The sequence below is a fragment of the Aspergillus bombycis genome (genome assembly GCF_001792695.1).
Source record: "Aspergillus bombycis strain NRRL26010 chromosome Unknown contig00068, whole genome shotgun sequence".
NCBI classification, from domain to species: domain Eukaryota; kingdom Fungi; phylum Ascomycota; class Eurotiomycetes; order Eurotiales; family Aspergillaceae; genus Aspergillus; species Aspergillus bombycis.
Window position 1 is genome coordinate 47,430 of NW_019170070.1, and position 16,642 is coordinate 64,071.

The following is a 16,642-nucleotide window of genomic DNA, read 5'->3' on the forward strand; positions in this document are numbered from 1 at the left end:
ATAACCAATTATATAGGGCTGGTATAACGGCGGTATACTATATAGGTGCGATCCAAGGTATTCTGATTTCTGAATCGTAGATTCAGGATTACCTGACCTTTTGGCCTGTTGGGAGTGTGTTTGCCTGGATCGTACACGTGGTCGCGGCACGCCCTCTAGAAGATATAGAAAGTAAGAAATATTAGACTTTTAAGTAGACCGAACAAGCGTTTCGGCAGATAAATAGATAGATAAGTGGCTAGACAGTCAGGTAGACAGGTACTCAGGCAGGTAGTAGTTAATTCTATTATACTAGAACTTAGAAGATTCTGCTTAAATAGGGTATATCAGGGGCTTCAAAGATTTTCTTCCTATCTATGTTTAATATGAGAATATGAGGTGCAAAGAATTCTCCTCATCGTATGTATTGATTTGATAGAGTGCAACAGGGAGTTATGTTCGACTGTCATTTTGTGTATGTGGAAAATTAGTTTTCTTTTTATAGATGCAAAAAGTGGGCGTAGATATCACATGAAAGTGCTCTGTACGTACTACTGGTCGTATAGTATGTACATCGGGTCACGGGTACATCCCGGCATGTCCACAATACAGGTTAAGACAATCACCGCCTTCTGCTTTGGGGTAAAGAGCACCTCGTGAACCTGCGCGTTCACGCGTTGGTTGCTAAGCATTGGGATCATGATTAACTGATTGATATCCTCAAGATTCACTCAGTCCTGAAGGAACTCTTCCAGCTCTTGTTTTCTTTGAGACAAGGAGCTCTGTTGCTTCTTAATCTCCGCTACAGCATTGACTTCTAAGGTTTCAAAATCCTAATTCACTAGTAACCATTGACCAAGCGCAACTGCCGCATCTTCATCCTCCATCTTCTCTTCTTGTCACTATATTTCCTTAACTTTTCCTTGGTTTGTTCAGCTCACTGAAGGCCCGGATTGCATGACCACCTTATGTAATGCCATAGACGCTTGCATGTCATTATTTTAGATGCGCAAGATCGAATGTTCATCTAACATTACCCTCCATACACTGGCTGGACTACTCTGGAGGCTGCTGCTTATGAGATTTTCGACCCCTCCTTCTCTGGGCGTTAGTATTATCCAGTCGGTTCTCACTGTGGCTTTCACTAGTGAAACTTTAAGTGATACCCAGAGTAATCTAATCTATACGACGCTTCTACATGCACCTTCTGTTGAAGTATGCGTAAGCGCTTTATCGGTAATACCGGTCCAAATGTGCTAATGTTAATGTATAGGTGGTTCCTACACATCTCAAATACTCATCCTTGGCGATCTAGCGTCCTCGAATCGAGAACGCACCCCAGATGACGCTGAATATGTCTCCACCCGAACATATGAGCCATCGAGACTTCAGGTCCCAGTCCAGTCTTCGCTCAGGTTCTGTTCGGATCGGATCTGACGACCCATCTATAATAGAGGAAGCTCAGAATTTACTTTCACAGTTTATGAGGCATTCCTCTCTTGAAACCCAAGGGCCCCATAGTGGAAACACAGCCACTTCGCAGAAGATTTCCAGTTCAAAAACTGAACATAGTTCTGGGTCGCTCGGTGGTGATCCTCAAGTAGTATATGTTATTTCAGATGACTCTGCACTTGAGTCTGTGCCAGATAACCACACAGTCCCGTCAGCAGGACGACGGTACTCGGCTCGTCACCCTCGCCTAAGAAGCTCACGGACAACCCCTAGTTTAGGGAACGATAGTGAAACAGACTCTGTGTTACCTACAACGAAAAGGAAACAATCAGATAATTCCAATAATGTCCGGCAGGCAACTTACTCACCATACTTGTTAAGCGACAGGAAATCCCCTCCCAGAAACAATGACAAGGCACCAAGTACGAGACGTTCCGCACGGTCAAGAACCGGCCCTATAAATTACTACAAGAAACTCAAGCTGTTTAGTTTTGAATCTGAAGAGGAGCGTTCCGGTAATGAGGATGTCGATATAATGACCAATTCAGCCCAGCCACAACAGCGTCTCGACCGTTCCTGTTCATGTGATCTTTCAACTCCTCCTTGCTACCAAGATAGCCAGCATATCGGTCATATGCAATACTCTGTTATTTACTCCTCACCTACAGTACAAATACTCAAGTCACCCTTCAAAACACTGGATGACTTTAAGAATGTCGGACATGCACGTTATCGCCCAGCACATAACCCAGCCGATTATGCTAAGGGACTAAAGGGAGAGGACTTGGCGCCAGACAACATCCTTCATTTCGATTTTGACCTAAAGGAAATGACCGCGGTGCTAAACTTGCTGTCATTTAGTGGATGCCAATGGCGTTCTGCTCCAGACATTGCTCTTACCGATCAACTCATACATGTCGCATCCACCTTCAATATACACCCTAAGTCCTTCAAGAAGATTTCGTCCATTTTGAAGTTGTCTAAGTTACTCTCGATCGAAGAAGTGAGCGATAGCAATGCTTTACTCTTAGAAATATTGGCATCAAATCCTTGCACGAGGGAGCTACGACGTGCTAGGCGGCTCGCAATGCGACTCCTGGGGTCACAAGAGAAACAAAGGAATGAAGGCCCTTCCACCTCAAGCGATCAACACGGCCATACAGTCGAGGAAATACATAGACTGTCAGGCTGTTTATTATCTGCATCTGCGTTAGGTCGGCGCCAGTACGCAGATATAGAAGCATTAATTGCCGACGCCAAGAAAGGCAATCTCCCATCTGTCCCATCTGTCATCAAGGCTGTTAAATTGGAGGGTAGCAGCCTAACAACACGCAAGAATGCTCAAGCATCTGGCAATATAAACAAGCTCTTACAGGATCGTGAGCTAGGTTGCGCTGTGAGTCGGCAGATCAGTTCTCGTGTTTTGAGCAACCTCGAGCTTTCAAAGACTTGGAAAGGAGCCTCAAACGATGTTATAGTACTGGCGTGGTCTCCTGATGGAACTAAGTTTGCGGCAGGTGCAACAGCTCAATGTGATGAACATAACATGGAATACAACCGAGGGAATAATCTGATTCTCGGGGATTTGACCACTGATAGTCTGGAGGAATTACCAGGGCATTGGAGCCCTCGTCCGCCGGGGCTTTCAAGGGGAACTATGAATGATCATCGTCTGTTTATGAGTGTAACAGCTTGCCAATGGTTCGATGATACACTCTATACTGCTAGTTATGACAAGACTGTTAAACTTTGGAGATTCCCTAATCACAGGGCATTTTGCTACAAGACACTTGACCATGACTCTAAAGTTCAAGTTATGGCTCGGTCCAACTTTGCAAACAATGTACTAGCGACAGGGACTCAATCCGTCGGTCTCTGGCAACTAGATGAGTCAACGTACAATGTCTTGGATTTGCCTCGGCAGCGCTCTAAAAGAGAAATTGACCTTATACCAACGTCTCTGGCTTGGGGTACCATCCCAATAACAAAAGAGATACTAATCGCTGGGATGTCTGAAAAGGGCGATGGTGTGACCCAGAATGGTCTTCTTGCAGCATGGCATATAGCCGAAGCATCATCCACTCCAATACAGTTAAGCCCAAATTCACAAAACATCTTTGATGTAAAGTGGCATCCATCTCTTCCATTATTTGCTACGGCAAGCTCCGCAAGAGGAGGTGGTACGACTCTGTTGAGTTCTAAGAACACCAGGTCTGTGGTCCGTCTATATTCACCACTCATCTCCAAAATGTGTACCATGGAACTTGAGTGCCCTGCCTTGGACATAAACGATGTGACTTTCTGCCCAGGCAATTCGAATTATGTGACAGCCAGCTGTACTGATGGGATCACCTACGTGTGGGACACGCGAAACCCGGACACTGTATTGCACAAACTTCAACATGGTGAGCCGCTCAATCAAATAGATGAAACCCTTCCTAGAGAGCAAGCAGATGTTGGGGTAAGATTGGCATTGTGGGGAAACTCGGTAACCCAATTCTATACTGGAGCATCAGATGGTATCTTGAAAACCTGGGACGTATTGAGATCTCCTGATGATGCTTTTGTTCAAAATGTTGCTTCTTTTGGGGAGGAGATCATGTCCGGAGTTTTTTCGCCGGATAGATCCAATCTGTTGATCGGCGATGCTGCCGGGGGTCTTCATTTATTATCCCCTGACACCCTTGCCGATAAGAGCTTGTCTTTTAAATTCAATCGTGCTTCTCAAGTGCCATTTGCTGGGCATGATTCTGATTCCGAGTCGGGTACCATGGCTGCCCGTAAGGCCATCTTAGATGGTCATCTTTCACGCCACCCTATTTATGGTGTGGGCCAAGGCCCTCATTATAATGGACCTTACGCGGCATGGGCCCGTCCAGATAATACTCCTGACCATCAACTCGGACAGACAAAGTTGAAGGAGGAATGGCAGCTAAGGCAGCTCGACGGTGCTCCCCCTGCTCTTCGACCTGGCTTAAATGATCAACTGCGGAGAGAAATCGAATGCCAGAGACAGCTCGCCCAGATTCGCAACGTGCAGCACTTGAATAAAAGGAAAAGGTTGGAACTTGGCCATTATACGAAACGTAGGGGCGTCCTTAGCGACTGGTGCAGTGGTGATGGTTTCTGGACAGCGCCGGTCAAGCTCAAGCGACTAGCTGCAGAATCAAAGCATCCCATCATTGAAAATGCAAATATCGAAATCATAGATCTTACGGGTGACAGTGATACGGAGTGTGCGCAGCCGCCAAACGAAGGCCTGGCCTTTCCCACTACTCGAGATACAGAGGGCTACTCTGGACTTGAGCATCTACTAGAGGGGTTGGAAGATGATCACTGGTGGCCGTCTAGTGGCCAAATAGACCCCAATTTCCACGATGCTGATGTGTAGTCTTGTAGCAGCCGGGTGATGTACTGTGCCAGTTGGCCGACAGTAACCTGAAAGAGTTTGCTACTCACCTTGCATTCCATATATGATATTGATGACACTACTGGGATGTGTAGATACCGATAGCTTGTAGGTAGAATATGCAGCTGATGTGATAAATCTCTCAAACGAGGATTAAGTAGTTCCACAGTTTTTCTATATTTGCATATCTAGCAGTGAAAACCAGCGGCTATGCTGACATGAGATATAAAATGGCAAGGTAAGAACTCCAATGCCCTCACCCAGTGAAACAAAGAAAGAACGACAAAAATTAGAATCATTCTAGTGCGGCTTAGTCAAGACTGTAAGACCCAATCTAAGGGTTAGGTGACAACAAGGATTGCCAAAAGACCAGCATGTCTCGCGAGCCCTAGAAGGTATCGAGTAGCGCACCAGGTCCTAAGGGCTTCAACTGTTACCTACTATTTAGGTGCCTTACAAAAACCATTGGGTTTATTTTTGTCTAGATTAGTAAGTGGCTACCATTCAGTGCTTTCAAAGTACTTTGCTTTTCTTAGGGTAATTATATAATTATCAGTACATAGCTATGATGATGACCTTGCATAGACATTGCTGATTCGAGATTTTCGTCGTTTGTTATAATGGTCTAATCAATACCCCAAATGCATCGACAGATAATGATCTCTATACACCATCTCTACTATGTATAGGCAATCTACATATTCTATGTATATACTCCGCAGTATAAACAAAGAAGCCCCGCTACAAATACTAGGAATTAGGGGGCGAGTGGCAACACCACGAACACTAACAAGTAATCAATACACATGGCGTATGCCGGATTAATTCAGAAGCAATTCATCTATAAATGCGGCAACCTTTATTATCACGTGGCTGAGCACCGCCACTGGGGCATTACGTACAGTACAAGTTATCTATATAATGAGCGAATGAAAAGTACAAGGCATCTACACGACCACCTCGTGCTTAAGTCGAGAGCTGCTCACTAGATATTAAGCAGTCCATTTCTCCTAAAACAGAGACAAACGCAAGCACCCCTAGAAAGTGTCAGTTATTAATGTCGTTCGCCCCGCCTCCAGGACCCCCGCCTCCGGCTGTCCCGGAGGGGTGGAAGGCTCAGTTCGATGATCGATATAAACAATGGTAAGTGTTTCCATCGCTTGGCCCTACAGCTCAATTATCTGTTGGTATTAACCACGTCAAAAGGTTCTTTGTAAATCTGCGTACTGGCAAGTCCCAATGGGAATCCCCTCAAGGACCGGCACAAGAGGAACTGCATGCCCCTCCTAGCGAAGCACCTCCCTCATATGAAGAGTCTGGGCCTACGAATCCGTCGGTAGTACATGGCGCAAACGAGAAGAAAAGCCTGGGCTCGAATAATCCTTACAACCAGGCCGGCGCCAGAAGCAGTTCTCTGGACAGCGATGCCCGACTAGCTGCTCAGTTACAAGCGGAGGAAGATGCTCATGCTCGTATCAGTAGAAGCCCGAGACAGCAAGCACAGCCTGGAGCCGCTGCAGACTACTATACAGAAGCCTCACAGCCGCAGTTAGTTGGATACCGGTCGTCTTCAACCCCCTCGCAACAAATAACCGATCCAGAGCAGAAGAGGAGCAGGGGTTTTCTGAGCAAGTTGATGGGGAAAGCATCCAGTGGCAGTGGTGGAAATCATGAAAGGCCATCTTCGCAGCAGTCACAGCCAAACGGGTATCCTCCAGGCGTATATGGTTTCTATCCTCAACAACCCGCAGGTATGGCTATCCTTCCTATCCGGCCCAACCGGGTTATTATCCCGCAGTGACACAACCAGCGCGGCGCCATGGTGGCGGTATGGGAACCGCGGGAGCTGCAGCTTTAGGTGTAGGTGGTGGTTTGCTCGGGGGTGCTTTGTTGGCAGAAGCTTTGAATGACCATGACTATAATGATTACGGCTCTGGCGGTTATGATGACTTTGGCGGTGGCGACTTCGGTGATTTCTGATGTTACCATGTTTTCTGCATGTTCTTGTATTCTCTTTCCCTCCCCCGTCTTTTTCTTTGCCTGGTAGACGGCCATGCAGAGGGATGTACTATTAGAGTCGCGATGATGGTTGCGTGCGTTGCTTATTATGCCTTTTTATGGTAGGGATTCACAATTGCTTCTAGGTTTATCTTAATTCTTAGGCTTTGATTGAATCCCAGTAGGATATGATTAATGCCATAGATTGACCCGGATGTCTTTATTGCTCAAACAAATGCTTTCGCTTATCCTCGTCTTCGTGCATTTCCACCTTCTCTGCCAGTCGCTACTCCCTGGAGGCCAGCGGGCTCTGGACCTGCTGGTCTCGGATGGGCGCCAGCCATCCACCCTGCGAAATCGAAGTTGCCTGGTGCACCACCACCACCGGTGATGGCACTCCGAGTTGCACCGGAGATAGGAGAGGCCCGAGAGTGTTTTTCGAATTCGGCACGCATCTCGGGATCCACTAGAGAGATATAAGTAAGGGCAAGTATGCGCTGTAAACACATCCATGATTGCGCCACACAGGGAAATGGCTATGATATTGAACTTACTATTCTCCATCAACTTCGGCATTCCGAATGTAAACCCCAGAGCAACTAGGGCGAGCAAGATCATAGGGTTCTTAAACAAAGCAAGAGGCGAGACTAAATCGATAAATCCATTAGCGTCTTGAAAACAACAAGTATACTTCAAACTAAAAACTTTCCCTTCCCAGGGATGCTCACATTTAGATCGTTCCTCGTAGAAGCCTCTTCTAGCTAGAACTTTAGCTTCCACTACCACTTCAGACAACTTGGTCGCATCCACAGAAGCAGCATCGAGGATGTATCTCTCCGCGCCACGGTTCTCCCATGGGTTCCCACGAAATGTCTCCCAAACGCCCAGCACCGTACCGTCTGCAGCGACATCGACCCGGTAGGGCGTGAAAACGTATTCTGCGGATCGGACATCAAGCAGGTAAGACTCGGGCTTCCCCGTGGAGTACAGGCCCTGGAGGATGAAGGTCGCGGAGCGCGTCAGCGGGGCAGTCAATGAGTGAGGAGAGGCATGGCCAGTCTTGGGTTGCGTTGACGGTGGTATGGACGTAAGAGTCGCGTGCGTGCCGGATGGGAGAGCATTGGGGTTGGGAAGAAGATTTGAAGGGGGAATAACGACCGTCAAGGCGGATGTCACCACAACGGAGGAGAGGAGGACAAGGAGAGAGGAGGTGGAGGAGTGGAACAGGCGCATGGTTCTTAGGAAAAGGGCTGCAACTGTTGGTTGAAAATTTGACCACTTGGTGCAATTTGTCCATATGCATCTGGAAGATGGCAAGGACGAGTGTTGCCAAGCTCCCCAACTAGACAAGTCTGCAATGGCCCGAGATCACATGGCCTCTTACTCTTCTACCCACATGAAAACAAACTACATTTCTAGGCAATGACCAACATCCCAGATCTAGCGGAATGCTAACATCCTTATCATTATGTCACAAGCTGTAAATTGCACAGGAAGAATAGTTCAATCGGGTTGTATGTACAGCGCCCAGAGTCAGTTGCCCGTGCCAACTGCTCCAATACATAAAAGGCTGGTGATATAATATCTAGAAAAAAAAATACGATGAAAGTACAAGTTTATAGCTTGGCTTTGGGAGCTGACTCTTCCGCCGTAGCTTGGGCGTAGAGCTCATCCAGAAGCTGGCGATACTGCTTCACCACCGGGGGGCGCTTCAGCTTTAGTCTACACCCGGCACAATTAGTACATAACGGTTTGATGATGGTCAAAAGAACTCACGTTGGTGTTAACAGGTTATTCTCAACCGTGAACGGATCAAGCATCAAAGAGCAGTTCTTGACCCTCTCGTAGCCTGCCAGCTTGTGCTTCTTCGCAACTCTCTCGAGGTCCTTCAGCACTGCCTTTCTAATCTTATCGTCATTCAATACAGACCTAATGCCTTCAACATCGGTCTCACTGATGGAATGGCCGAGCACTTTGCTGGCGAATGCAGCGAATGCATCAGGCTGGACCCCGAAAATCCCAACCAAGAATGTCTGAACGCTATCACCATGGATATAGCCCTGCGCAAAGTACCCCAGCTCGGAAAGATAAACGCCCTCCAACCGCTCTGGTGAGATGTACTCTCCCTGGGCTAGCTTCAGGACATTTTTCCGGCGGTCAATGATAATAATGCGGCCCATTTCATCTATTGTACAGACATCGCCTGTCCGGAACCATCCATCTTCAGTGATGGCCTTGCCAGTCTCTTCGGGATTCTTGAAGTACTCCTTGAAAACGTTTGTGCCTCGGAGAAGTAATTCACCACGAGGATAGGGTTTATCCTCCACAGAGTAATCCATGTCAGGAAGAGACGCCAGGCACGCTTCCGTGCAGGGTGCCAGGCGTCCACAGTTGCCAGCGGTCAGATCTTTGGAAGACTGGGCGCACGCCATGGCGTACGTCTCAGTCAAACCATAACCCTGGACGAGATCAGCACCGGTAGCAACTCTGAGAAAGTTGTGGAGAGAAGGATCGAGGGGCGCAGAGCCGGAGACCATCATTCTCGTACGTTCTAAGCCTAGGGCAGCAGCGACCTTCTTGGACCATATCCGGTCATACAAGGCATGTTTAACAGTGGCCTTAGAGGGATCAGGATTCCTCAGGTTGGCTGTCTTGGTCGAAACGACATGTCTCGACAACGCGCCCTTGAAACCTGGTTGGTCCACAGTTGAGGCACGAATGGCGTTCCCAAATCGACTATAAAGACGGGGAACCGACATAAACCCGGTGGGCTTCAGCAACTTAAGGTCATCGACCAGCTCCACGATATTCCCATGGAAGTAGCCGATCCGGGCACCCGCCCAGAAAGCTGCATGTTCTGATAAACGTGCATAGATGTGAGCTAACGGAAGATATGATGCTAATGTATCACCAGCGGCCTGCTGGGTAGTAACAAGAGCCCCCGCAGTGGCTGCAACGGCGTTCTCATGCGTCAGCACAACACCCTTTGGAGGGCCCGTAGTACCAGAGGTATAGTTAATGGTGACGATGTCGGAAGGCTTAGGGGCATTGTAAGGGCGATTCGAAGTGGCACCGAGTTCCTCAACTTGATCTATCGTATAAATCGAGACGTCTTGTCCAGCAGCCACTGACTCTAAAAGGGATCGCTTTGAATGGCCAACTTGTTCGCCACCATCAAGAGGATCCAAGCTGATGATAATTTTCAGATTGGGTAGGAGAGGCTTCAGCTTGAGCAAAGTTGGGATATGCGGCAATGAGGTAACGACACAGTGCAGCTCTGCATGGTTTATAATATACTCGGTTGCGTCTGAGGCAAGGACATCATAGATTGATACGGAATACAAACCTTGAGACATGCATGCCAGATCTGTAACACCTAGTTAGCGCCATCTAAGGACAGGGAACAGAAAGCAATCAGATACCTGTAATTTGCCATTCTGGGCGATTTTGACACCACAGTCCGATACCGTACTGGCCAGGACGATGACAATTGTGTTTGTGGTGCAGTTCTACCAACCCAGCACCGAGATCAGCCCGCCGCTTTTGAACCGTCTGGTAATCTAGCCACTGGTATGGGCCGAAGGCCTTTGTTGTCGGGTTGTACGGGCGCCATCCCAGGCAATGATTTTTCGGTACTCGGTTTGCGGTCGAGTCGAAGAGGTCATGCGCAGTGAGAACCTAACAAGAGAGATGTCAATACTAAGCCGCGCCAGGCTCTGAAACGTACACTGACCTGTGGATCCAATGTCCTCACGAGTTCCTTTTGTGCAAAATAGGCACGGTAGACCCTACTCCGCCCAGGCTGCTCAGTCCCAGGAAGGGCCACCGAATACGGTGAGCCCTTTGGAGGCTCTTGCCTCAACTCGTCCGCACGAGCGAGGTGGACGGGCTGTTGGCTAAAGAACATTGCGACAGTTGCGACCTACGTTGACAAATAACCTGGGAGAGTTAGTTATGTATATAGTCTTCTACATGAAATCGAAGCCATGTATGTTATCTCGATGTCAAGGGCAAAATCTAATCATACCAATACTCAGGCCCAGGAAGCGCTGGCAGATACCGATCCAAGGTTGTGAGAGGGGAGTTTCTGGTTTCCGTAAGTGGAATTTGCGAGCCGCTGCCCTTTCGAACCAAGGTGAGCGTCAGTGAGTAAGCCGAAGATAACAGCTGAAAGAAGGTACTACCCGGCTGGGAGGCGGTTTGAAGAAAAAGAGATAAAGAGTAGAAGAGAGAGGAAAGGAAATGGTTAAGGAGAAGTATGGACCTGGCGGAAAGTTTGGGGGTCCCCAAGCCATGGGGAAAAAGTAGAGCGCTGAGTGGCCGAGCTATACCCACGATGTCTCTTTGCCTCCACACGATGTGAAACGAACCTCGGCACTTACCCGGTTCAATTGAGTCCGGGGAGGGACCTATGGGTTACATGGTAGGTACTCCGTACATCTCCCTCCAATTTAGTCCGATAAGGTGGGCGGTGTGGGTTTCCATGATATATTTTGGGGGGATCCAGAGCGATTAGTTATTATTATTCTGCATTTCACCATCTGTTGAAAGTGCCGAGGCCATTGTGACCGGAGCGGTATAGTCTGTGCTTCTCGACTAGAGCCCATCCTATTATTCCTCGGGCTTTTCGGCCGAATCGGGAGTATGTATCTACTGTGTATTCGTTAGTGTCTTTCTTTCTACGTATTCTACTACTTTTCTTTATCTGGAGTATCTTCCGGGGCCCCCATGACGATAAATAGTAACCCTCTCCGAGAGCTGGCTGACGTCATAAATTACTCACATTGACATATGTATTGTAAGATTCTAGATGTACTAGGGGCAATACATCCAAATTAAGTTGCATAAAGATCATCCATCCCGTGATGCCTTACCTTCTCTCACATGCTTTGTGGTTTAACCGAGTACTACCACTTCGTGTCCCTACAGAAGTGAATGGGTTTCTTTATCTGGTTTTTTTTTTTACCCACTTGACCTTGATTGATTTGTTTTGATTGGATTGCCCCATAAGGAGCTCATCTTCACAAATAAACCACAAAAGCATGGTGGAAAAAAAAAATTGGAAATAAGAGATAAAGAGGGGAATCTGCCCCTTCTACGAATTGAAATGTCTGTATGAAAGGTGTATGTGCCTTGATCGGCCTTCGCATGTGGTGAATTCCATGTGAAGTTCCCCCGGACCACATGAACTTTGCATTCTCCTGATGGCTTCTTACCTAGGTACGAAGTAATAGGGTGCTCGTTTACCCAGCCATCGCTATGTAGCCAATGAAAGCATTCTTGAGTGAAAAGTTGAAATCAGTTTGTTCTTTGATTCGAGATCAGAGGTAGTATATCACAGCCAATCAACCAAAACTCCATGCCATGCAAACAATTAGGGAAAGATCAAATACTGTACAAAACGGAGGGTCATGAATCAACCTGAAGAACCTATGGATAAGTGACTCCCTCATCTATCGTCCCACTATGCAAGTCCGGTTTCCTTTGAGTCGACAGCGAGCAGCCTGCTCAAAGATATGTATATGTAACACACACAAACATATATATAAATGTGCTCGTCTCCTATGTGCAAAAGAAGCAAATCAAAATAGATATTATAAGGGAAAGACTTGGGATCGCCCGAAAGTGCCAGTGACACTCCCGTGGGTTATTCAAACGTCTCATTTAACCTCGAAACGAGCGGAAGATCCTTTGATACCACTTCGTGGTGGTGGTTTCCCATGATTCGTTTTCAAGAGAAACTCGACCCGTGTCGATATCGGCCTCGAGTGGGGGAACAAACGACGTCCGATAAAAGACTTTATGTCCCAGATAGAGTACCACGAAGAGAATCAAGCTGATATAGGCGATAAAGAAATCCGTTACACTGAAACTTGGAATCCAAGCAGTGAAACCTTGAGTCAAAATAATCAACGTGTTGAAGAAAAGCCCATACCAGGAATACCAGGGCTGCCACATCGCTTTAAAGGGAAGAAGGTCACGTGACATATTGCGAGCTTTCAGAGCTCGCATGAACGCAAGATGGCAGGCATTTAGGGAACACCAAGTGATGAAGCCCGCCACGCCCGCGATGTTGAGAAGCCAGTTGAACACCGTACTACCAGCATTAGACACATTCATGAAACCGAGCAAGCCGAAAGCTGCAGTGAACATGACACCGTAGTACGGCACTCCCTTTTTCGACGTTTTCTTGAACCAGCGCGGGGCAAGCCCTTCTTGAGCCAAACCGATTAGGATACGGCTACCGCTGTAGACGTTGGAGTTGGCAGCGGAAAGCACAACGGTTAACAGGACGGCATTGATGATATGAGGCAAGACCTTGACGCCTGCAAGTCTGGCCGCAATGACGAACGGCGAAGAGTTTGCATCGTTTCCATCCTTAACAAGGTCCTCGTTGGTGTATGGTACCAACAGGCCAATGAAGAAGATGGTCAATACAAAGAAGAACAGGATGCGGTAGAAAGTCTTGCGGATCGCAGAAGGAATGGTCTTGCGGGGATTTTCAGTTTCACCTGCTGCAATACCAACCAATTCCGTGCCCTGGTATGAGAACCCCGCCTGAATAAGCACAGCCCAAAAGCTCACGAATTTGGCTGTTGAGTCTGGAGAAACATCGGCGTAAGGTGCGAATGGACCTGGATTAGTCCAATAGGTGAATCCCAGGTACCCTTTATCACCAGCCCCTGCATCAATACAAATTGCGAAGATCATAAATCCAACAACCGTGATCACCTTGATACTAGCAAACCAGAACTCCAGCTCACCGTAAAAGCTAACGGGTAGGAAGTTGAAACAAGTAATAACCACCCAGAACACTGCAATGAAAATGGCGATGTTGATATCCTTGTCCCAAAACTGTATGATCAAGCCCGTCGCAGTCAATTCTAGGGCAAAGGTACTGGCCCAGGAAAACCAATAGATCCATCCCATAGCGAAGCCAAGACTGGGGTCAATCAATCGAGCTGCGTAGGACGTGAACGCTCCTTGAATTGGCAGATAACTTGCTATTTCGCCCAGGGCCTGCATGACGGAGAACACAATAGAGCCGACGAAGAGATATGCAATCAAAGCGCCCACCGGGCCTGCTGTACCTATGGCGGTGCCGCTACTGATAAAAAGACCTGTACCAATTGTACCACCTGATTCTAGTCAGCAAGGTTACTTTCCGTGGGCGAGTCCCAATAAATAACGACAGGCATGAGGCGAGGAGGAGTAGGAGGAAAGGGGGGGGAGTATGAGAAGATCTCTGTACCAATGGCAATCATTTGCAGATGCCGGCTTTTGAGCTGGCGCTTTAGATCCGGGACTGGATTCGACTCGCGAGTAGCGCCATGCTTCTCGCAGTCCACGTCCTTCAAATCGGACGGGGTGGTAGCATTGACCTGAAAGGCCTCATCGTTGGCCATTGCTTCTTTTCTCTCGGATTTTGGCGTGACGTTAAACCCGTCCTCGAAGGCCATGTTTGGACCTAGACAGTCCAATAGCAGAGGGTGAGGCTAGGCCAAAGAGCAAGTCGTGAGATGCAGAAAGTCGAAAGGTTCTAGGTGAGGAAAAGGTTGGAAGAGCTGGCTCCACCGGAATTTTTGAGTCACCACTACACTCCAGCGGGCAGAGCCTTTTTATTTTGTGGAGCAAACTAGCTCAACCCAGAGGAACGGGGTACAGTGGTTGTCGTAGGCGTCGAGCATAGAACTGCTCCTTTGGGGGTGTTGGAGATAACAGCAATGGGAAACAAGCGATTATGTGTGCACGACCAGAAAATGTTATGTAAAAAGAATGATTAAAGTGAGGGGAGAGATGGAGGCCTTCTCAGTGCAATGGATGTAACGCTGGTAAGATAGGCTAAGAGAGGCTAAGAGAGGCAGATAGATAACCCTAATGACTGATAATAATGGTAATAATAATGATACCTTCTAGCCGGAGAAGAGGGGAAAAAAAAAAAATAAAAAACCTCACAGGGAAGGACAGATTTTTAATCCATTGGAAGGTTAGATTCTAGTCGAACTTGCTGTGGCACTCAACCGCTGAAAACTTTTCCATCCTCCGCACGAAACCCGACGTTGGCGGCGGCGAATATTTTCCTGAGGCGCCCCATCTCGAAGTGGGCCGTTGATAGGAAATTGTGGGCAGAGGAAAAAAAATTTTCTCTCGTAAGTCTGTGACGATAGATGAATTCTGGGTCCTGCGGTGGCGGGAAAGGAGAAACCGTACCAAATTGTCCTATTCTCTCAATTCATGCTCATGCTAACAAATGCTTAATTCTTTAGCGGTAAAGGAGTCGGGCCCTGTAAGTATATCTAGTAATACTAGTATCTTCGAGGAGTCCAACTCTGGGGTGGTCTGGCCCTTTAAATGTTTCTTTCCATCCCTTAGCTGTGGTCGGGGACTGAATTCCCGAAGTAGGAAAAAGAACCCTAATTAATAGCCTCATCCTCCTCCGAAGCGGATAGTACCTACCTTAAGTTGACCTAGGTACCAAGGAGATCCCTCGATTCATGCTTGAATCCGATATCTTGTATCTATGCATGTTCTGCAGTGATCTCTATCCTTTGTACATGCAGAACTATAAAATAAATCAATAGGATCTGATGCACGATAAGCCTATGACTACATACATCCAGCAAGATCTCTTACCAGTGTTCTATCACCTTAAAACTCGCACATGCGATCACGATGACACAGGCACAATTATAGCCACTTCAGAACTCCATCACCCAACTCCTGCTACAGAGTTAGTGAAATGAAGATCATACATTGACCACGCATAGACACATACATAGGTATTAATTCGTCCCAAAGAGCTTCACATCTAACTATATACAAGGGTAAACCAAAGGGGCATCCACCGAAGAACAGTGATAACTCAAAAGGCTCAAAAGCGAGCCATCAGAGGTAAACTGGTCAAGTTGCAAGACATATTAGGATAGACTATCGCAAACCAACTGGCGCCTGTTCTTCTTCCTCAAGTTATCGGGTTCCCTTTGGCTTTCTTCATAATTCGGCACTCCTTTCATTATAAACATTATCATTGAATCGAATCGACCGGGGTTAGCGCAGATACCGTAACATATATGATGCAACACCCAATGTTGAGCTTCATAACATACTATCATCTGGAAACTGGTCCTAATCGCTTAGAGGCAGCTCACGGCATCACCGCTACTATTCCGCTTAGACGCCAACGTGAGTAGTGGTTTGAGGGGCAGGCTTCGTACTAGTGCTTGACCTGGTACGCAAAGCACCGAGAACAGCCACTACTGTCGTGGCCGCAAACAAAGCCCTGTATACTTATATTAGCAATCGATATTACAGTGGCTTTATAATGCCACAAGTCATTCTCAACCAAGGACGACATACCACTCGAATGCTCCAAATACCGTGGCTGCCTGAGCACAGTTGCAGGCGCTCCAGTGACAGAACCTAGGAGCAGGAAGCAGAACACCCAAGGCAACGAACCCTGCAAACCAGAAAACCATCGTGATCGCTTCTACGGCTGGTATAACGAAGCGATGTGCAATTTGGGGGAAGTGCACAGGTGCAAGGGCGAGGTACGGCGTTGCGAAGAAAGCCGTCCAAATGCTATTGAAAAGCATGAAATTGACGGTGTCATGATTGTACACGCTGACGACTATTCTTGGGAGTCAGTGTCCTTTCAGCTTGCTATATTAGCGATAAGAAGGCGACTAACTGTATGCGGTCAAACCAAGGGTGATGATCGCAAAAATCACTTGAACAACCCGAACAGGATAAATCCAGGGAAAATCCAGAGCCATCGCGGCCAGCAGGTGGTAAGCGTCTTTGGCC

General features: G+C 47.5%; 5 protein-coding genes across 5 annotated transcripts; 2 read left to right on the forward strand and 3 right to left on the reverse strand.

The window, feature by feature from the left end:
* Positions 1 to 1,333: 1,333 nt before the first annotated feature.
* Positions 1,334 to 4,822, forward strand: ABOM_007146 (WD repeat protein; the record flags this gene model as incomplete). Its single annotated transcript, XM_022534275.1, has 1 exon — positions 1,334 to 4,822. The coding sequence occupies one exon, from the start codon at positions 1,334 to 1,336 to the stop codon at positions 4,820 to 4,822; it is 3,489 nt and encodes a 1,162-aa protein (XP_022387272.1).
* A 1,075-nt stretch (positions 4,823 to 5,897) lies between these two features.
* On the forward strand, positions 5,898 to 6,820 carry ABOM_007147 (WW domain-containing protein; the record flags this gene model as incomplete). Its single annotated transcript, XM_022534276.1, has 3 exons — positions 5,898 to 5,983; positions 6,047 to 6,591; positions 6,651 to 6,820. 3 exons carry the CDS (start codon positions 5,898 to 5,900, stop codon positions 6,818 to 6,820), a joined length of 801 nt encoding a protein of 266 aa, XP_022387271.1.
* Positions 6,821 to 7,083: 263 nt separating this feature from the next.
* Positions 7,084 to 10,745, reverse strand: ABOM_007148 (putative AMP-binding enzyme; the record flags this gene model as incomplete). Its single annotated transcript, XM_022534277.1, has 7 exons — positions 7,084 to 7,304; positions 7,393 to 7,485; positions 7,567 to 8,180; positions 8,480 to 8,560; positions 8,615 to 10,205; positions 10,261 to 10,516; positions 10,572 to 10,745. 7 exons carry the CDS (start codon positions 10,743 to 10,745, stop codon positions 7,084 to 7,086), a joined length of 3,030 nt encoding a protein of 1,009 aa, XP_022387280.1.
* Positions 10,746 to 12,502: 1,757 nt separating this feature from the next.
* Positions 12,503 to 14,298, reverse strand: ABOM_007149 (putative arginine transporter; the record flags this gene model as incomplete). The annotated part of the gene is made up of 2 exons (XM_022534278.1): positions 12,503 to 13,977; positions 14,091 to 14,298. 2 exons carry the CDS (start codon positions 14,296 to 14,298, stop codon positions 12,503 to 12,505), a joined length of 1,683 nt encoding a protein of 560 aa, XP_022387279.1.
* A 1,711-nt stretch (positions 14,299 to 16,009) lies between these two features.
* ABOM_007150 (MARVEL domain-containing protein) lies at positions 16,010 to 16,611 on the reverse strand (the record flags this gene model as incomplete). Its single annotated transcript, XM_022534279.1, has 3 exons — positions 16,010 to 16,118; positions 16,196 to 16,466; positions 16,527 to 16,611. 3 exons carry the CDS (start codon positions 16,609 to 16,611, stop codon positions 16,010 to 16,012), a joined length of 465 nt encoding a protein of 154 aa, XP_022387314.1.
* Positions 16,612 to 16,642: the final 31 nt, after the last annotated feature.